At 33.3% G+C, this 23037-nt stretch overlaps 1 protein-coding gene and 1 pseudogene across 8 annotated transcripts in view; one reads left to right on the top strand and one right to left on the bottom strand.

Moving 5' to 3' along the window:
• NUP98 (nucleoporin 98) overlaps positions 1-23037 on the top strand; it is an 88242-nt gene that overhangs the window by 36843 nt on the left and 28362 nt on the right. For 7 of the 8 annotated variants that reach the window (XM_025051578.1, XM_025051575.1, XM_025051577.1 and 4 more), the window contains 8 exons: positions 4884-5017; positions 7332-7519; positions 13312-13428; positions 14566-14864; positions 16552-16665; positions 17328-17466; positions 21291-21468; positions 22252-22416. In XM_025051578.1, the coding sequence (XP_024907346.1) occupies positions 4884-5017; positions 7332-7519; positions 13312-13428; positions 14566-14864; positions 16552-16665; positions 17328-17466; positions 21291-21468; positions 22252-22416 (1334 nt within the window). Of the gene's footprint in view, positions 1-4883; positions 5018-7331; positions 7520-13311; positions 13429-14565; positions 14865-16551; positions 16666-17327; positions 17467-21290; positions 21469-22251; positions 23032-23037 lie in introns of those variants that run through there. The other variant, XM_025051579.1, reaches the window with a different exon arrangement.
• Positions 16099-16214, bottom strand: LOC112485365 (annotated as a pseudogene).

Here is a 23037-nt window from a genome sequence, read left to right as displayed (position 1 = left end):
TTACGCCCACGACAGCCACTTTGGGCTTTGGAGCCCCCCAGGCCCCAGTAGGTAAGTGTCAGTCACTTTAGAAGGCTTTATTCAGTTTATTTCTTGCTAATACTTAACTTACTGACCTGATTTTCTACTCCACCTCTGTTCATTCCTAGCAGTACAGTATATACATACATGAATAATTATTTAGTGCTTGCCCATTCCCAGGCCTGCTCCCCCAAAGAAACTACTTTTGTTACAGCTTTTAATTGGTATGTAATGTAATTAAGTTGGCTTTCTAAATGATGTACTTATATTGCTGTGTTTTGCTTTATTAAATCTAAGTAAATTTAAATTACTAATGGTAGATGAGAATTTAATGCTCATTTATCACCCTGTTTATTTATCACACTGTTTTTTATTCACTTCTTCCAATGTAACTAATTTTCCTAAGTTTAGTTTTATCTATTGAAGTGTTTTTTATACTTCATTTATTTGAATACCTCTTCCCAGTTTTTGTGAAAACTGCCTGCCACCTTTATTATTATTTCTAATTTAAGATTAACTTACTTTTTAACTTAAGTATCTTTTTTAAAGGAAACCATGTTCTACCATAAAAGAAAATTGCTATCACCTGGCATAGAGTACCATAGATAGACAGAAGTTTAAATTCATCTTCTGTACTATCATGATCCATGTACCACATTTTGAGAAGCCTTTGCAAATTTGAGTTGTGTCCTTATATACTTTTTCTTCTCTGTCAACTACATTTCTTTTGCCATCTTTATATTTTTATGTTGATGAAGTTGATAACATGTTCTGCCCTACAGTTATTTCTGTCTTCTTTGGTTAAAGCATAAAAGTTGCAAGTGAACACACCATTTTATTATAGCTATGAAAACATTGCTGCCCAGCCAAGTACACCTTTGTCATACAGCTTTTCCTGGAATTTCTTATTCTTTTTTTCCCCTTGCATTACCAGCCTATATCGCCTTCCTAAACTAGTCCAGATTCTTAAGGATAGTATCATAATTCTTTACCCTAAATCCATCATTCTTTGATCTCCCTATCTTGTAGCCATTGAAATCATTATTCCCTAAGCCTTCAGCATTGCTCTAGGATAGTCCCTTCAGGTCTACTCAGTGGGAACTGCTGTGTCCTGGATATTTCTTGAATTTTCTTGAATGTATTTTCAAGTAAAGTGTATATGTAAAGTAACCTTTGACTACTTACAGATCTGAAAATATCGTCATTTGTTCCTCACACTTTAATGTTATGGAATTCTGGTTTGAAAATAGTTTACCCTCAGAACTTTTACTATATTCTTTCTTGTATTAACCATTACTGATGAGTAGTTTAATGTCTTTCTCATGCTTGAGACTTTTTTCCCCCACTCTCAAAAGCATTTAAGATTATCTCTTGTGCTGAAATTTCAGTGATTTGCTTAGACCTTTCTGTCATAAATCTTTGGGTTTTTCTTTTTTTCCCCCTGCTGTATTTCTGCTTTTTAGGAGATTTTTGGTTGTCTCAGCATTTTGGATTTTTTAATTTATAAGAATTCTTGTTCTCTCAGACTTCCTTTTCTTTTAAGCATCTGGTTCCAAGATATAGTTTGTTCTTGAAACTGAATTTGTTAATTGGCAATGAAAATTTTTTATGCTAAAGCTGATTCTGATGTTTGTACAGGTTCTTCTTTTCCGTAAATCATCAGGATTATTTTTTATTTGGTCTTACTCTTTAATGCATGGTGATTCTTTCCATTTACATTTAAGAATAAAACAATATAAGGTTCACTGACTACTTGTGTGTTTGGGTAGAGATTGTTTACCAGTAGGTTTCATTTTAAGTAATGCAGGAACCAGCCGTTATCTAAGTGTTAGCTCTGGGATGATGTAAACACTCAAATTAGTTGTCTTTGTTGTTTCCATATGTTAACTGGGTTTCATCAGAGGTACACTCTGATATTTTGGCCTATCTCTTGAGCATCAGGGCTTAGGAGGATGATGGGGTGTAGTTATTTTATAATATACTTTGCATTGATTCTTCTCTTCTATTTTCAGTCTCACTTCATCAAACTTGATACTCTAGAATCTCTAACCTTTCTGGGATTCTCCAGGACATATATGCTTTGTTTTGGCTATAATCCCCTTTGAGTATAATCTAAGCTATATTGTTTGCTCCATCCTGCTTTATCACTCCCATGTCCACTTCTTTTCCCTGGAATTTTTTAATATTTTCTCATCTCTTCTCTTGCTACATTCTCATTCTTTGTCATTGTGGGTTATATATATATATATATATTAATATTTTTTAACCATAGATTTTAATTACGTCTTTGTAGAAAGTGGAAGTGAGTTAGAATTCTAACTGATCTCTTTGTGAACATTAGAATCAGCTTTGTCATTAAAAATAATATTTCCATTTTTATTTCTTGTCTCTGTGATTGTTTTCAATAGACAGAGGTAGCATCAATATTGTAACTTGCCATTTTTACTTGGATAGCTTTCATAATGGTTTATAATAATCCCATTGTTTTAAAAGCCAATTAAAAATTCCTGACCAAAGAATTTAATACTACATTTGCATGCATTAATGTAACTACTGCCCATTTAAAAGCAGTTGTATTGACTCTTAAAATTTACAGATGTGTTTGCATCACAGAATCTTAGTTGGAAGGTGCTTCAGAGTTTATGAGAGTCCCCTCATATTGTAGGAGTCCCTTGCTTGTCTTAAAAACCTCAGTTAGGGTGGCTTTTGTACAGATCAGTCTAGTCCATTGTTTTGTTCAGGTTGTTCAGAAACCAAAACCTGCCTCCATAGTATTTCCACTAGTGGTTCTATTTTTACCTCCTAAACTAAGCAAAACCAGTCTGTTGCAGTTTCTTTGTCACACCCCATTGATCAGTCTTCCAGATAAAGTATCATCAGTTTCTTCTGTTTTCAGAAGACTTGATTTTTTATACATTTTCTTATTCCTTTAATTATTTGGCTATGATGTAGTTATTCAGTGTGTTTTCAATTATTGTGACCAGACTTGAATATAACACCAGTGGTAGCTTAACTAATGCTTATGGTTGCTTGTTCTCTTACCTTATTTTTGCCAACATATCAGCTCTTCTTTCTGTATTTTTAAGAAATGCAGTTAACATAAGATTTCGTATTTAAACATAAAAATTTAAAAATATCCTCACACTTTTTAGATTATATTTGGATTTGTTAAAGGAAGTTTTTATTCTTTTGAGGAAACCTAGGTGGAGTTGGTTACCTATACTTGTTAAAGGATGGGATCAGCTGGTGTGGGTCAGCTTTTTCTAATGGATAATTTCTAATGGATAATTAGGTAACAAACTAATCAGTGAATATTAGAGTTCTTTAAAAAGATCTGAGTTTTCTTGAGTCTCCTCAAATAGTTCACAGAATAACACTGTACTGTTATTGTGTGGCACTGTGTACCAAAAGATATTTTTCTATATTTTTTTGTTGCCTATAATCTTAAAATGGGTTTAGGAACTTTTTGAATACAGATGATTTGCTATATGATCTTTAAATTGACATCTCTGGTTTTCACAATCCTGAGCACATTTGCACTCTCACATAAGCATCAACATACAGTGTTTTAGTATTTAATGAATACATCTGATTTTAAGAAAGCTTAATTTGACTAAGGTGGACTACCCCTTTGTAATAAATTTAGCTTTAGCTGTCTGTTCTTGGTTTCTTGTTGTTGTTGTTGCCACTGTGTTTTTTAAAAACTTCAGAATGTTTCGTTTATGGCAATCCTTTCATGTATATTATCTTAATTGTATTTTGGCTTTACCCTTAAACATTTATAAAGGAAAAAAGTATATTTCTAAAATGACTTAAGTGTGATTTGATTTTTTATCAGTATTTTTGGAAATATTTAAGTTACCTTGCAAAGAGGTTTCTTTATCAGTCAAGGTCCAGTGTAGAAAGTATGGGTTTTTTTGTTTTTTTTTCTTTTTACTGTGTACAGTTGTAGATCATTGTTTCTTGTGTATACCCTAAATTCTTTGTGACTGATGATATCTTTGTTCTTACACTTTGAAAGAAAATAAGACTAATTGGGTGATCTTTTTTTCTTTCAATTTTTACTTCAATGTAATGAGTGTTAAATGTAAATAATAAATGTATAAGGATTCCTTAACAGCCATTTTTATTTTTTTAATTCTGCCTCCTTCTCTATTCTTAATATGTATAATATTTTTAATTATGGAATTTTTACTTATTAAATTAAATCAAAGATACTTTATTTCTACATTGAAACACATTGTCATTATTTTTAATAACTACTTAACCCACCATGTTGATGTTGTAACCCACCATGTTGATGTATCACGATTTTTACAACTTAATGTTGGACATAGGTTGTTTCCAAGTCTTGGCTTTTACATGTAAGTGTGAATACTTACAAACATTATTTTATTTATAGTTTAATGAAGTCCTTGGGTTAAATTTCCATGATTAAAGTTGTTAGGTTAAAAAACAAAAACAGTACTTGCTCTATGTACTGTCATTGGTATTTTTAGACAGAGGAAACCAATTTGTAGTGTTTTTAGAAGTCGAAGACTATAACTCTTTATACAGCTATGCCACTGATAGATGAGATAGGTATAAAATATTTCTTCAAGGTTGTTTTAATTTACATTTCTTTATTAGTAACAATAAAGACCTAAGTAAAATTTTATTTATGTTGTTTCTTATGAAATGCCTCTTCATATCTTTGACCCATTAATTTGATTGTAGATTTATTCACAGTTTGCTTTTCTGCTTCCCACCATTGAGTGAGTCTGAACATTTTGAAGACCACATCTCCAAAAAGTTTTGAGTTCTCTTGGTATAAATGCACTGAATCCTTGAACTGACATTGTGCTTTTTCTTTTTCTAAAAAGCTTTGACAGATCCGAATGCCTCTGCTGCCCAGCAGGCTGTTCTCCAACAGCACATCAACAGTCTAACATACTCACCTTTTGGAGACTCTCCTCTCTTTCGGAATCCCATGTCAGACCCTAAAAAGAAAGAAGAGGTAAGTTTAAGGATGCTCTATAAAATTTATTCTCAGAAAAGGGGAAATTAAATGTGTAGAATGTAATTTCTTACATATATAGGCTAAAGAAACTTAGGTGTAATTAAGTTTTTATGACACACGTTTATGCTTTTCACCAGGTTGGGGGAGTAAATTATTTTTGCTAGTAGAAGGCAGTATGACAAACAGTGAAATGAGCACTGGACTCAGGGTGAGGGCTGAGACTTCAACAACCCTGAAATAAGGCAGATATTATTAATCTTATTTCATAGTCGAGCAAACTAAGGCTCAGAGAGGCTGATTCTCCTAAAATCATAATGCTCCTAAGTGGCAAATCAAAATCTTTTCTTCTGTTTTCTACATAGCTTTGTCTTAATCTTTTATGCTCTAGTGGCAAAGAAATGATCTTTTGCTCACTGTGGCATGGCATTAAAAGCATAGTCTTTGGTTTGTTTAATCCTTGTTTTATTGCGTGCAGTCTAGGAGACACTGGGCATGTCTTTCTGACTCTCTGAATCTGTTTCCTCATCTGTAAAATGGAAATAGTAATACTGTTCATTGTTGAGAGTTTAATGAGTAATTCGTTCAGTATACAGAAATTAGGATTTAGTCATTTATATCATCTCGTTTATTCCTTACCTAGTTCTTAAATTAACCCTGTAACTATATATAATGAGAAGCAAAATATAAATTTAAAATGTTTTTTAAGATGCTGTGTAAATATAAGTTGTGATTACATGAAAATTATGTTCTTTGTGCAATATAATTTTAGGTGTCTACGTGCTAGTCTCTGATCAACACTGAGGATACATAATGCAAATACACAAGAACTTATTCTCTAAGAGCTTATTATCTAGTTAGGAAGATTAGACCTGTAAGTGTTTAAATTTATTGTAGCTCAAGATAGTATATGCAATAATAGAGAAAAGAGCCTATCAGCTGATGAATGGATAAACAAAATGTTGTTTATACAATGGAATATCATGCAGCCATAATACATGCTATCACATGGATGAACCTCAAAAACATGATGCTAGGTGAAAGATGTAATGCGACACAAAAGGCCTAATGATTCCATTTATATGAAATGTCTAGAATAGGCAAATCCATAGAGACAGAAAGTAAATTCATGTTTGCTAAGGGATAAGAAGTATTGGGAAGAACAGGGTTTCTTTTTGGAGTGATGGAAATGTTCTGGAACTAGGTAGTGATAATGGCTGTAAATATAATAAAAACCACTGAATTACATGCATTAAAATGGTGAATTTTATCTTAAAAAATTAAAACGTAATAGAGGGAAGAGCATAGATTGTTGAGTGAGTTTGATAAGGCTTTTCAGAAGAGGTAACATTTAATTCTTGTGTATGTATGTAAAAGTTGGTAGATCTAAGTCAAGACATTCCAAGCAAAGGCACAGATTGTGAAAGATCACAAAGAGATCTGGAAAGATTCATTGTTGCTGAGGTGTAAAATAGTGCATTGGGAAGAGAAGCCTAAATTGCGACGATTTTTATATGTTAGATGTTGTTGTTCAAGTGATTATATAATCCAGTGTATACTATTTCAGAATACAAATGTATAACATCCTGAAGATGCTATAGAAACATAGTAAAATGCCATCAAAATCAGCCTGGAGTCTTAACTAATTTATTGTGTGTCTCCTCCACTAACTTGTTAATTTCCTCAAAAATTAGAGAAAGTAATTTTATTTTTATTCCTAGTACTTAGTGTTTGATTCATGGTAATTACCAGTGTTTACTAAATGATGGATAAGTACAACCTAATACCTGTTTTCTCATAGTGATTTGGATTGCACAGAAGTTGAACATTAATTCATAGCTGTGTCTCAGTTTTTCTTGAAGCATAAAATTTTTGGTTAATTGAATAATAATTTGGCTTAGAATTTTTTGATAATGTCTTCTTAAAATGAATATAGATACTGTCATCTTCGTTTCAGAAAACAAAACTACTGCAGACTATATTCTCTTCTGTAAGGTAAAGAAATGCACAAGGTGCATTAATATTATGTTAATATATTTTGAGTTACAAAGTACTTCAAATGAAGTATCTCAATTACATTTTAGAACAAGTTAGACAAGCAGTTGAAATGGGGCTGAAGAGATGAGTAAAAATCAGTTATTGAGAAATAGAAGTTCCATTAGCATTCACACATACATCCAACATTAGGTGTTGTCATCCTTGTTTAGGAGGTCCGTGGAAAAGATGAGATATGCACTATGGTCTTCTGATTTTTAAGGCTAAAACCATACATTTGAGTTAAACTAGACCTTTCCTTGATGATTTTATTTTTCAGAGATTGAAACCAACAAATCCTGCAGCCCAGAAAGCTCTCACTACACCCACTCATTATAAACTGACACCTCGTCCTGCCACCAGAGTCCGACCAAAGGCTTTACAAACAACAGGCACAGCCAAGTCACATCTCTTTGATGGGCTGGATGATGATGAACCATCCTTAGCCAATGGAGCATTCATGCCCAAGTGAGTTTATTTTTGTTACTATAAATTAAGTATAAAGTATTAATGTAAACTAAATATAAAATAATATAATTATTTACTTAAATGTACTAATGCTATGCAGTTATTTTTCTTTTAATTTGAAAACTATAGAGCATCACAAAGAAGAATAAAAGTGACCTGATCATTCCTGAGGATAACCATAGTTGACATAAAAATATTTTGATTAATAGGCTTCTAGTTTTTAACATGTATGTGATTTTTTTTGTTTTGTTTCTGAGAAGTTAGTGCTTGTATAACTTTAAGACGCTTTTTTCTTGCAACTCTAATTGGCCAAACTGATTAAGAAGAATTGTATATTTTTTAAGACTCATACATACAGCTGTTGAACCAATAATAAAATAATTACACAGAAAAAAATACAAGAAATTGTATAGAAGAGTTGTTGGTAAACATAGAAAATTACACTTAAATTATGTATTAGAGCAATTATGTCCTAGAGTGTTGAATATGCATGGAAAAAAATCTGAAGAAAAATACATACTTAACTCTTAACAGTAGTCAACATCTGAAGATGTCACTTCAGGGCATTTTATTTCTGGGTTGCTTATTTTTTCTAGATACATAGACAAGATACATAGACATATACACCTATACATAGGCTTTTTAAACATCACTAACTTTTCTAATCAGAAAAAAGGGGGGGTTGGGCTTTGGAGAAAAAGTGGGAATTCATCACTTGCAGTTTTTTGTCTCTGAATGTTAAGTTAAAAAAAAATTATCACTCCTTTCTTTCCTTAAAAATATAGTGGGCTGCTGCTTCAGAAAAGATTAAAAGTTTAGTTTTATACATTTCTTAGAACAGTGTTAGGTTATTTTGGAGGCTAAGACTATGTATTGTTCATGTTTGTGTCCCCAGAATTTAGCAGATTGTTTGGCATGGAGTAGATAAAAAGGGCTTGGATTCATCAGTCCAGCCATCTCCCAGGGTAGTTTCCCCAGGCCTCCCTAAGATTTCCAAGTATAATATACAAAGAGAAAGGATTTGGGTGGGAAGATAATGCATTTTGCTATTAATGCTATATTCCCCTCTTGGTTTCCACTTCTGTGGGGTTGGTCTCAGTAGTCTTAATGTATTAGAAGTGTTTTACATAGTTCACCTCTCCCTCTTTCTGTTTTTCATATGATACTCAGTTCCTAGAAAATCATAGAAATTTTCCTAGTTTTCTTCCCACATTACTGGTCTCTACTTCTATCTCTATTGCTGTTGCCTCTTCTTCCCAGTTTCTTAAAATTGGAATGATTCTTGCCTCAGTTCTTGATCACATTTTCTTTACTCCCAAATCTATTTAACTTAGTTTCATGGCTTTAAGTATCATCTGTAGTCAAAAAAAAGTCAAGGGATATCTGTAAAAAGTCAAGGGTGATTCCCAAACTTTTATCTCCAGCCCAACCTTTCTCCCAGACTCTGGATTCTTATATCCAACTCTACTCAACATCTCCACTTGGATGTCTAGTAGGCATTTATTTCAAAATCAGCATGTCCAATACTGAACCATGATTTTCCACCTCAAACCTGTGCCACTCAGAGCTTTCCCTATCTCAGATAATAGCATTTTCATCATTCTAGTTGCTCAGACCAAAAATTTGAAATCATTCTTGACTTTTTTCATACATCCCACAGTCAAGTTATCAGCGAATTATCTTTGTTCTACCTTCAAAAACTACCCAGACTCTGACCACTTCTTACCACCTTTGTTGCTACTACCCTGATGCAAGCCACCATCCTCTCAAAAAAATTACCGTAGTATCATCCTCACTGATCTTTCTGCTTTTACTCTTATCATTCTATTCTGAATGTAGCTACCACAGTAGATCCTTTTGAAGCATAAGTCACTCTTCTGTCCAAAACCTTATGGTGGTTTATATTTTACTCAGTAAAAGCCAAAGTCCTCACAATGGCATGAAAAGCCCTGTAAGATCTTACCTTCCATTACCTCTCTTGTGAACACATCTGTTATTCTTTTTATTCCACTCTAATCTTATTATCTCTTTGCTGCTATTAGAACGGGAAAGGCATACTATTGCCTTTGTTCTCTTTGTCTGAAACACTTCTCCCCGTAAATCCATATAGCTAAATTTCACCCTTTATTCAGCGTCACCTCAATAAAGACTACTCTGACCATCCTATTTAAAATTGCACCTATATTTTCTCTTGTCAGCACTCTTCATGTGTGTGTGTGTGTATGTTTGGTTTTTGCCTCTTTTCTCTCTCTAGAATGTAAGCTCTATGTAGGTAGGTACCTTTGTGGGTTTTTTGTCATTTAAAAGGGTCTTAAGACAGTTCCTGTGACATAGTACATGATCAGTAAATGTTGACTGTAAGAATGGATCTTAGGAGGCATAAGGGGAGCTAAAGAATAATTGAGAATCTCACAACTTAGTCCGATAGCCCCTCATGGCAGGGGAGGGGCTTAGAGATGGAGATCATTTAAGCCAAGGGATAAGAGGGGGTGGGTACTATAAAGGTCTTTGCAGTTCCTGCTATCAGCATTTCATTATTTATCAAGCAGCTATTAAGTGCTAAGTGTGATGGGCACTGGGGATGCAGCTATGAACAAGACACATTCCTCTGTCACTGAATTCACAATCTTTGAGGGAAGAGAGAAGTTGACAGTAATCATAAATGAGATGAATGACAGAAAAGAGAGGTAGAGATTGCCAGTGTAGGAGAAACTAACAGTAGAATGATGAAGGAAAGCTGCTCGGGATGTGTCATTTAAAATGAAGAGAGATAGTGGAAACTCATGCAGGGAAAATACTTTGATGTGTTTCTAGTTTTAAAAATGTACTTTTTCAAATGGCTATAATTTTATTTTCTAGTATTCTCTTCAGTGTTTTCAAACACGACAACTGATTGAATGGTATTCAAGCAAATGTATTTACCAAATTAGTTTTGCTACACTTTTCTGTTCTTTGGCTTCTTATGCTTGTTCTTTGTACCTTTCTCACTTGATATTTCTGATGCCGGTCCCCTTCACTTTTGCTTGACACCGTTTTTAGTTCCTTGTCTTCTAGTTGTAGATATGTTCTTCATGTGAAACTAAAATTTTATCAGTCCCTCTTCTCTTCTCCACTCTGCTGCTGTGTTTCAGTCAATTGCAGTTACTGTTTTGTATAACGATCAAATTGTTCCGTCTTTGACCAGCAGGGAGTCCTTTCAGGTTGTCTCCTGGTCCTTTCTCTGATAGTGTAGGGTAACTTCCTTGCTTGTAAGATTCACTGTGTAAAACTTTGTCCATGATCTTTGCCTTCTATGTTCATGACTTAGATTGTCCCGAATGTTTCTTTCTTACAACTTCCTTATCTGGTTTTGGTATAAAGGTTATGCTGATCAAATAAAAAAATTGTGGAGTATTTCCTCTTTCTGTTTTCTGGAAGAGTTTGTGTAAGGTATGCTTTTTTTTCCTTCATTAACTATTGAGTACTAGTAAAGAGATATGAGCCTAAAGTAATATTTGTAGTTTTTATTATTTAAAAGTTATAGGACTATTCAGCTTTTTTCATTTGGTAGAATCTGCAGCACTATCCCCATTCCATTTCCATCCTTGATATGGTTTTTTTTTGTTTGTTTTTGTTTTTTTTTTCCTTCTCTTTTTTTCCCGGTCGGTCTGGTCAGGGATCTACCAGTTTTATTGGTCACTTCAAAGGACTAACTTCTGGCATTATTGATGCTCACTATTCTGTCACTCCTATGTCATTAATGGTCCAGCATAGTTATTTTTTTATAAATGTGCCATGCGTTTTTGAAAAGAATGTGTACTCTATTGTTGGGTATGGCTTGCTTATTATTTAGGTATACTGTATCCACACTGGGTATTTTTTTTTTTTTTTTGGCGGGGGCGGGGGGGATATTTGAGCTACCCTGTTTACTTAACTTCCAACATCACATACACAAAAATCTGATCCCATCTACAGTTTTCCTGAGTTTATCCATTTTAATATTTAATAGCGTTTACAGTGTTATATAACTATCAACACCACTATTTGCAGAACTTTTCCATCATCCCAAACAGAAGCTCTGCATCTATTTTGCAATAATTCCCTACTTCCTCCTTCTCTCAGTCCCTGTTAACCCCTAATATGAATTTGCCTATTTTAGATACTTCATATAAAGGGAATCATACAATTTCCCTTCATGTCTGGGTTATTTTACTTAGCATAATGTTTTTAAGGTTCATTATATTGTAACGTGTTCAGATCATCAGTACTTTTTAAGGTTGAATAATATTCCATTGTATGGATAGACCACATTTTGTTTATCCATCTGTTGATGGATATTTAGATTATTTCTATATTTTTGAGGAACTTCCACACTGTTAGCAGCTGCACCATTTTACCTTCCCACCAGCAATGCACAACGGTTCATTTTTCTCCATATCTTTGTCAGTCCTTATTTTGTTTTGTTTGTTTATAATAGCCATCCTAGTGGATGTGAAGTGGTATCTCATGCTTTTACTTTGCATTTCTTTTATGACTAATGATGTTGAATATCCAATCATGTCCTTATGGGCCATTATTCTTCTTGGAAGATATAGCTTGTCTCCTTTTGTGTCTTTTTAAAAAATTATTTTATGTCAGTTACTATATTTCAAACTGTTCATGACAATAATTAGAGTTCAAAGATGATGGCATTGATCTTCAGAGAAAATTTGTTGTTGTTGTTTTTTTAAGAGTTGCTTATTGAGGTGAGTCAAAGCTGAACTTGTGACTGTGCTTTTTACTTTAGTTTTCTCTTAACTCTAGGGGTAGAGACTTTTACAGCTTGTTGGTTCTCAATGCCTACAAAGGACTCCAACTTTTCTAGTTATCCTCCTTAGCAGGATTAGTCTGCATTACCTAGTTTACCATCAGTAGGAGGGCAGGTCTCATCGTTTAATTTTCATGGAAATAACAATTCTTCAAGTGCCTGTTTCATTGGCTTATTTAATAACATCATTACTATAAAGAGTATAACTGGCAAACACAGGCTTGGAACAAATATTACTGATATTTATTATCATATAACTCAGTTGTTGAGATTAAAAAATAAATATATGAAAATGATCTGCTACTTATAGTTTATTTTTAAAGAAGGAATGGAGCACATTTGTTAATCTTGTAAATTTAAGTGGAGGTTGATTCAGATATCTTCTATGTGGTTCTTCTACTTGAAGCTTGTATACTATAGAGGTTCTTGTGTGAAGTAAACCTGCTGTACACAAACCTGAACTTTTTAGATATTTGTCATCATTTGCATCATTGGACATTAGAGGTTTTTTTACTTATATTTTTCTTTCTTGTTATTGTAAAAATCTTCTTCACTGAGTCAACAAGTACCTATTCGCCTACTTTCTTCAGAGCAGTGTGGGGAGACAGTTATAATCCTGACTGCCAAAGAAAAAAGAAAATGTTTAAAGAGAGAAAAGACATGTAGGAAAATAATTGAAATATAAGATATAGAGTGTGAGTGAACTAAATAAGTATGTGGATAAAGTGCTCAGAAGTCAGAGAAACATGAATAATATTTTCAAGAGGAATTCCCACTTTGTTTTGAAATGCATTTAGCTTTATTCTTCCAAGCACCAGAGAGCAATGTATTTGAGACCTTATGTTTTGGTTATGTATTTATTGGAAGAGTTTGTGAGTTGAATCTTATGGCCATTTTTAGACACATAAGAATTGAATGAGTGCTTTTTTGACTCATTTTTAAGATCATGTCTGTGATGTACCTATGCCTGAGTTCTTTTTTTTTTCTATTTGATCTCTTTTTATAGAAAGAGCATTAAGAAGTTGGTTTTGAAAAACCTTAATAATAGCAATCTCTTCTCTCCTGTTAATCGTGATTCAGAAGATCTAGCTTCCCCATCTGACTATCCAGAAAATGGAGAGAGGTAAACCGAGTCTCTTTTGAAAAAATTCTGAGCTATGAATTTTATGAAGCTTGGCAAATGTTGCGCAAAAGTATTACAGTATGTGAGCACCTATAAATTAAGTCATATTTTTACTTTTTTAGTATTTTAGAGCTTGAAATTATTGGAGGTCTTCTGATTCAGTTCTGCAAAACTATTTTGGTATTCATTATGTCATTTTGGACAGGGTTAGAATGCATTTGACACACCCTTACAATAAGGGATATTTTGTTTGTGATAATTATTAAAGTGATATGTAGTCATTGTAACCAAACCAAAAAAAAAAAAAACTACAGAAGTATGTAAAATAGAAAGCAGGAAGTGAAAGTACATATTCTTACACTTTAGAAATTTATTTATATATTCTTATAGGTATATATTATAGAGGTTATGCATGAATGACCTACTTATTTCCTACTTAATTCCATTTATTTTATTATAAATGCCCTTTCATATCAATATGAATATATCAAATGTCCTCCTTTTTTTTTAATGGTTCTATAGCTATTTGTAAATGTAAGATAATCAAGTTCTCTTTTGGAGGACATTTAGATTATTTAATATTCTTATATTTGCATCTTTGCACTCCTGTTTCTTGTTTCTTTTTCTCTTTGAATAAAATTCTAGTTTGATTTTTCATTAAGCATTTTCTAATACCTTGCTTATTATAATATTAAGAATTTTAAAAATTTTTAAGTTTTTAACTTGAAACTCACAACTGGTTATTTGACCTCAACGTAGTGGAGCATCCTTTAATTTTTTTTAACTAAATATTTGATGCTCAGATTCATTTAGTTATGAAAATAGATCTATTAAAGGTTTAGAATCTACAGCCATATTTCCAGGGTTAAAAGCCTACCTCTAGCACTTAGAACTTTGTGACCTAGGGCAAGTTACTCTATTTTCTGTGTCTCAGTTTTCTTTTCTGTAAAATAGAGTGAATGATAGTAACCTATGTTACAGGATTACTGTAAGTATTAAATTAATTTTTAATATTCATTTAATCACCTAGAACAGTGCCAGCCAGACACTTAGTAAAGGCTCATTAAGGAGTAACTGTTAACATTGTTAACTACTACTACAAGAGGCTAAGATACTGTTTCTATTTTCCCTTTTCAGATTCAGTTTCCTGAGCAAACCCGTTGATGAGAATCATCAGCAGGATGGAGATGATGATTCTCTTGTGTCACGTTTTTATACTAACCCTATTGCCAAACCCATTCCTCAAACCCCTGAGAGTGCTGGAAATAAACACAACAGCAGCAGCAGTGTGGATGATACCATTGTTGCATTAAACATGCGTGCTGCCTTGCGGAATGGGCTGGAAGGAAGCAGTGAAGAGACCTCTTTTCATGAGGAGTCATTGCAGGATGACCGAGAAGAAGTAGAAAATAGTACTTACCATATGCATCCAGCAGGTCAGGTTAAGATTGACACATGAGTAATCTCTTACCGGTCATTTGAAACCTCTTTTATATAAATGGAATCATCCTATACACACTCTTTTTAACTATAATTTTTATGAGAATGCATCCATGATGTGTATATGAACACTTCATTTTTTTTTTATATTTTTATTTATTTATTTATTTTTAGTGCTCAATAGTATTCTATTATATAAATATACCACATTTTGTTAATCTATTCTCTGTTAGTGAACATTTGGGTTGCTTTACAGTTATCCTTGAAGTTTTTATATCTCATCTTATTGCCTTCATATATATCTTCTGGTTACTTGGTGCACTAAAGAAAAAACTTTCTACTTTCACGTTAAGACTCTCAAGAATATGTACTCATCTGTATATATCTACATGAACTCATTATGTTATTGTATCTTTTTTCCAAATATCTAGTTGAGATTTTTTTTCCTAGTTTTTTCATTGACCTTGTTTACCACTTCCCAATTAAAAATTTTATTTCCAAAGATACTAACAACTCTCTAAATCTTGCCAGAAACAAGTTAAGTATAAGTGGGCATTGCTGGAGTCTGGAGTTTAATGATATTCACCTTCGTTTTTTTTTTTTTCTCAGCAAATTAGCCTGACCTCTACATATAAATGGGAAAAATAGTGATTAGAACACGCATACCAGTGTTCTATTTTCTTTGAATTCTTCAGAAATCTACATAGTTGATACTTTAAAAAAATTAATTATATGGATCTTTAAGTTTCCATTTGTCTGTGAGATTTTCCCATATAGGATTTTTCATCTTGATTTTAGCCCTCTATTTGGGGGTGTAAATTTGAAAGATATAAGAGGTGTATGGAAGACAGTAGACTATAAAATAAAAAGTACTGTGTTTGGAGTTTTAGATCCACTTACCACTGAATTACTTGTAAACCAAGGCAGGTTCTTTCCACCCTGGCTTTTGGTATCCTCGTGTGTAAAATAAAAGAAAAAAAAAATGATTAAGTAAGCCTTTCCTAGAATGCATTCTATGGAATGCCTTTCATGGTATAGTGTATTAATGGATGTCAGTGAAAAGAAGGTTCTGTAGTTAAGTTTGGAAAACACTGGATTAAATAAAGTTAAAAAGACTTCATTATTTTGCAAGTTTTAAGAGCCTGCAATGTGCGTCATGTGCATGTTTCTCAGATTTACTTGACCATGAAGCCTTTTGGGTTTTTTTTTTTTTTTAATTGTTACTATTTATGCCTATAGCACCTGGTCTTCCTAGGTGGTCTCTCATCCAAGTACTAACCAGGTCCGACCCTGCTTTGCTTCCGAGATCAGACATCGGGCATGTTCAGGGTGGCATGACCATAGACCATAGACTGTGGCTCCACTGGGGCACGAACCTAGGACCTTCTGCATGTAAAGCAGACGTGCTAACCACAACACTGTGGAGCCACGTCCATGAAGCTTTTTTTTTTTTTTTTTTAATGGTTTTTCCTAGGAGTAGTATTTCTTAAGAAATAAGTTTGGAAAAATGCTTTATTCCTATATATTTTCTTCTTATATAATAATTTACATACTGATTATTCAGGTAATTTTTTAAGTTACTCATTTTGTAGAAAATTTTTTAAAAGGAAAGTAAAATATTACTGCTAATTTCTTACCTAAAGACATTCACAATTAATGTATTTTCTGTTTCTTTGCTCATAGGCATTGTTCTTACTAAGGTTGGTTATTATACTATTCCATCTATGGACGACCTTGCTAAAATTACTAATGAAAAAGGAGAGTGTGTTGTCTCTGACTTCACTATTGGTCGTAAAGGTGAGTGTGAGTTTAAGAGTTAGTAGTGTATAAGCCAGAGACATGTACCTTATTTTTGTATTTAAGTAATAATCCTTTTTTCTCCCTACATTTGGACCCACCTTGGCCTGGATAGCGAACAAGTAACAAAATTAAAAATCCAAGACACAAACGTTATAATATTCTTTGGTAACTCTTTGGCTTATTACAATTTTCTACAATTAAAGAAAATATTGTAAACAGCAAGAAATATTAAGAAAATCGAATAGTTGACAACAGAGGGGTAATATTTAGCTTCAACTTTCTATTACAATTTTCTTGGGAAAAAAAATCTCATCTTGCTGTATCATATTCAAAAAAGGGCTCAGGTATTTTAACTCATACTGCAGGCCAGGTGTTACAGGTTGTTTCTATACAGCAGTATAGATATTTGGGAAGAGACTTAAGAAGGCTGTTTTGAGGACAATATAAGTGCTGTAAAAATGCAAATGTTAAACCAGATAATGTATTTGATGTCACCCTCATACATATTATGGATGAAATACCCCATTGTGAGTATTGCTACATGATTGAAAATATTAATGTTTAAAGTAGCTTGCTTCTTCTGATTAATCACTAGAAGTATAATGTAGGTTTTTGCTCTCTATATAGGATGGGTTTTAACTATTTGCTCTGACTTGTAGGTTATGGTTCAATCTATTTTGAAGGAGATGTGAATTTGACAAATCTTAATTTGGATGATATTGTGCATATCCGAAGGAAAGAAGTTATTGTCTATTTAGATGATAACCAAAAACCACCTGTGGGTGAAGGGCTAAATAGGTATGAATTTATTTACATTATTTTAGAAAATAATCACCTAAATCACAGGTGTTTTTTTGTAAACAAATGTGTTTATATTATATACATTTTTCTGCAGCTTGCTTTTTTAATCTACTCTATAATGTGATTATTTCTCTACTTTCATATAAAAATATAAATGATAAATTCTATACTGTGACTTCTCAACTACTTTTTCCTAATATTATCAAATCCAGCTGTTTCCAAAAACATTTTTAGTAGTATTTTATTTTTTTCATATTTCTGCTACGACCTTGCTTAAGTCTTTCTCTGTGTTTTAGTGTGAGATACTAGCCTTTGATATCTTAATTTTAAACAGGTGAAAAGGTCATAGTTAAAATCATTTATGTTCACAACCTACCAAGATTTAATCATAAAGAAATGGAAAATCTGAACAGCCCTATAACTAAAGGAAATTTAATCAGTAATCAAAACTTCAGTCCCCCAAAAAGCCCAAGACCAGATTGCTTCAATGGCGAATTCTACTGAACATTTACAAAAGAAGTAATACCAGTTCCTCTGAAATTCTTCCAAGAAATTGAAAAGGAAGAAACACTTCTGAACCCACTCCATGTGTGGCAATCATTACTTTGATTCCAAAGCTAGACAGAGACGCTACAAGAAAACTACAGACCAATATCTGTGATGAATATTGATTTAAATATCCTCAACAAAATAGGATAACAAACAGAATTTAACAGTATGTTAAAAGGATTAAACACTGTGACCAAGTGGGATTTATTCCTGGAATGCAGGGATGGTTCAGCATATGAAAATTGATCAATGTAATGCATCACATTTACAGAACGAAGAAAACCACAACATCAACTCCATTGGGGCAAGAAAGCATTCGACAAAATTCAACATCCTTTCATGATAAAGACATTCAACAATCTAGAGCTAGAAGGAAACATAATAAAGACCATATTTGAAAAACCCACAATGAATATCATACTCAGTAGTGAAAGACTGAAATTTTTTTTCCTTAGATCAGGAGCAAGAAAAAGATGCCCACTTTTGCCACTTCTATTGAACGTAAAACTAGAAGTTCTAGCTAGAGCAATTAAGCAAGAAAAAGAAAAGCCATTAATATTGGAAAGGAAGAAGTAAAATTATCTCTGTTCACAAATTGCTTGACCCTATATGAAGAAAGGTCTAAAAATTCCACAAAAAAAATTTATAACCAATGAACAAATTTCAGCAGGGTAGCAAGATACAAAATCAACACAAAAATCAGTTGGGTCTTTATACTCTAATAATGAACAATCTAAAAAGGAAATTAAGAAAACAATCTGATTTACAATAACATTAAACAGAATAATACACTAAGAATAAACTTTACCAAGGAGGCAAAAGACTTTATACTGAAAACTACAAAACATTGCTGAGGGAAATTAAAAAAGACAGATAAATGGAAAAATATTCCATTTTCATGGACTGGAAGACTTAAAATTGTTAAGATGTCCATACTGCCCAAAGCAGTCTATACATTTAATGCATCCATATCAAAATCCCAGTGGCACTTTTTGCAGAAATAGAAAAATCCATTCTAAAATCATATGGAATCTCAAGGGATCCCAAATAGCAAACTAATCTTGAAAAAGAACAAAACTGGAGGACTGACTTTCTAACTTTAAAACTTACTAAAAAGCTACAGTAACCAAAACAGTATGGTAATGGCATAAAGACATAATAATAGAATAATGGAACAAAATAAGAGAGTCCAGAAGTAAACCCTCACATATGTGGTTAAATGATTTTCAACAAGGTTGCCAACACCAGACAGTGGGGAGAGAGCAATCTCTTTAACAAATGGTTTTAGGAAAACTGGATATCCACATGCAGAAGAATGAAGTTGGACCTTCCTTACCTTATGCCATATATAAAAATTAACTGAAAATCAATCAAAGACCTAAACATAAGACCTAAAACTAAAATTCTTAGAATAAAACAGGAAGTTTCACCACATTATATTTGGCAACAGTTTCCTTGATAGTACACTAAAAGCACAGGCAACATTAGTAAAAATCAACAAATTGAACTGTATCAAAATTTAAAATTTCCTTATCTCAGAGCACAATCAACAGAATTAAAAGGCAACCTATAGAATGGGAGAAGATATTTACAAATCATCTATATCAGTGTTCTCCAACCTTTTTGGTACCAGGAACTGGTGCTCCTATGAGAATCTAATGCCTGATGATCTGAGATAGAACTGAAGCAGTGATGCTAGCGCTGAGGAGCAGCCGCAAATACAGATACAGCTTGCCTTGCTTATTTGCCACTCACCTCCTGATGTATGGTCCAGTTCCTAAAAGGCCATGGACCAGTACCAGTCCGTGGCCTGGGCATTGGGGAACCCTGATCTATATGGTAAGGGGTTGATAACCAGAATACGAAGAACTACAGCTCAGTAACAACAAATTAAATTGAGCAAAGGACTTGAATACACATTTTTCCAAAGATGATATACAAATGGTCAACAAGCATATGAAAAGATGTTAAATGTCACTAATGAGAGAATTGCAAATCAAAACCACAATGAGCTATCACACCCTTTAGGATGATTACTATTAATTAGAGAAATTGAATCTTTTTGTATTGGTGGGTAAAATGGTACAGCCATTTGGGAAAAAGAGTATGATGGTTCCTCAAAAAATTAAAAATGGTCCGGCAATTTCACTTTCAATCCACAAGAATTGAAAGCAGAATCTTGAAGAAATGTTTATACACCCATGTTCATAGCAGCACTATTCACAATAGCCAAGAGGTAGAAGCAACTCAAGCATCCATTAACAGATAATTGTATAAACAAAATGTATCTACCTACAATGGACTATTATTCAACCTTAAAAAAGGAAGGAAATTCTGACACATGCTACAGCATGGATGAACTTTGACAACATTTTGCTAAGTGAAACAAGCTGGTCACAAGAAGATAATGTATGATTCCACATATTTGAAGCATCTAGAGAGTCACATTCTTAAGACAGTAGAATGGTGGTTGCCAGTGGCTAGAATGGGGAAATGGGGAGTTGTTTTTTTTAATGGTATAGAGTTTCAGTTTTGCAAGATGAAAGAGTTCTGGAGGTTGGTTGCACAACAGTGTGAATATACTTAACACTACTGAATGGTACAGTTGGAAATGGTTAAAATGATAAATTTTATGTTCTACCTTTCTTACCACAATAAAAAAGTATTTTACAAAAACATCTATTATTATGTACTAGTCACTGTACTAGGTGCAAGGCATACAGAATGAGTAGGAAACAGTCCTTGAACTCAGGTATTGATATTAGAAAGATACATTACCACTATTATAGTCATCTTCACACTTATTATTTAATGGTTAATACTCTGATGTTTCTGATACATCATTCTGCAAGCATTTGTTGTTAATCAGTGGTAGTTGCTGCTATTAATGCTGTTATTAAGTACAATAGAACTTTAAGACTTTCACTAAGATTTAGCCACTGGGCTATGACCGCTGGACTCTTAGTGCTGGATTTTGTCAAGGATGCATAGCTTAAATGTTATTAAAATTAGGTTGGAATTAATTGATGTACCATAGTAGTTTGGAATAAATGAAATTTAACTCTTGAACCAAATGCTGAGCTAGTTGATGAGAGGATAATTCCTTGTTCTTAAGCTCATCTATCCTGGGTGGCAAGACTCAAGTTTATGAAACATCTACAGAATAATTCCAAAGTAACATAAGTACCTTTATTTGCTACTTATATAGATGTTAGTTGGCTTTCTGGTCTTAAATATGAAACATTTACACTTTACTTGGTTGTACATTATAGGAAGGCTGAAGTTACATTGGATGGAGTTTGGCCAACAGATAAAACATCTCGTTGTTTAATAAAGAGCCCAGATCGACTTGCTGATATCAACTATGAGGGAAGATTAGAAGCAGTTTCCAGGAAACAAGGAGCTCAGTTCAAAGAGTACCGTCCTGAAACAGGTTCTTGGGTGTTTAAGGTATAGTTACTTAACCTAGTTCTTATCAACTGTAACAGGACTCATAAAATGTTTGTGTTAGAAGAGATCTGCTCTTAAATTCTCTTTATTTTCAAATTAGGATATAGATATAGAGGTACATCATGATTTGCTCCAAATTATACATCTCGTTAAACCCCAGGGCTCAAGATTCAAATCTTCTACTCCTGTGAGCATTTAGATACACTTTTAAGGTGTGATTTTTTTTTTTTTCTTTTCTGAGTGGCATTACTAAGGACATCAGGCAGATTTTTTTCTTCCAGAATTTTTATGACTTTATTTGAGCCAAACTTAGGACAATTGCCAGGAAGCAAAATACAAACATAGGCAGAATTTTTGTCTCCGGATAGATCAGTTCTTCTTAAATAATTGTCATTCTTTTAAAGAATTCTAGGATGTACAGGTTGACATTTTCCTTCTTCGATAGTTTAACCCTTTGGTTTCTTTCTCTTCTAGGCCAGTTAGATTATTTAATTTGTCGAAGGCCCTTGTGTTGGTAGAGAACAACTGGGCAGTTATATAGATATGAAAATAGTAATGGCTCTTTTAGATTCAGTTTCCTATGTTAATAATTTAGTAATCATATGAGCATTAGTACATGCACCAAACATCATCTAAATCTTAGAAAAACAGTGACATATAAGTGAAATATTGTGCTTTAAATAAATATTTTGATTCCTCCTTTTTGCAGGGGCAAATATTGTGGAAGCTCTTCTGAATGTAACGGTGTTAAACTTGGTTTTATTGGATTCTCCTGTTCCTTAGGTCTCCCATTTTTCTAAATATGGCCTTCAAGATTCTGATGAAGAAGAAGAGGAACGACCATCCAAAGCTAGTACAAAGAAGTTGAAGACTGCCCCTTTGCCTCCTGCAAGCCAGGCCACCCCATTCCAGATGGCTCTTAATGGCAAACCAGCACCTCCACCCCAGGTAGAGAAAGGACAATGAATTTGAATGGAATCCATGATACAGAAGTTGAAAGCAAGTCATTCAGCTAGTACAAAGCTGTTTTATGACCCCTGGAACTATGAAGAGTACAAATGTATTGGCAATCACGTTGAGACAAGTACAAGGGAGGGCATGAGGTGGTACTGGCATCTGTTTTTTACTTGAGAGGTTTAAAGAATTCTCTTGCTGTTTTGGATCATTCCGTCTACAGATTGTCCTTAAACACCTCCCTCTTTCTCATTTGGACTTCCTGAATTTTCTGCTCAGTGATTAACTTAAGATAGCCTTTTGCTTGTGTGGGTTAATGCAAAGTAAATCCTCCTTTCATTGACTACTTGATGTGCAGTTTAATCTTGTTCTTTACCTCTATGGTTTTTTAAAAATTCAATCAGCTTTCTGCAAGAGTTTTTAATTCCATTTTTCTCAAGTTGTTTGCTTATACTTCAGGTAACCTCTTGATATTTGTATTTTAACAGTACATACTCATTATGAAAATAGATAAAGTTTTAAAATACAAATTAATTATTTGGCTTGGGGAGAGTAGGAGCTGCATTGTTTACTGCAATTATTTGTATTATACTCTTTTTCAGCATTGTTAAGCCA

The sequence above is a fragment of the Pteropus alecto genome, unplaced genomic scaffold, assembly GCF_000325575.1.
Source record: "Pteropus alecto unplaced genomic scaffold, ASM32557v1 scaffold468, whole genome shotgun sequence".
Taxonomy (NCBI): Eukaryota; Metazoa; Chordata; class Mammalia; order Chiroptera; family Pteropodidae; genus Pteropus; species Pteropus alecto.
The sequence above is the reverse complement of the archived record's forward strand: the minus strand, read 5'-3'. Positions and strand labels throughout refer to the sequence as shown.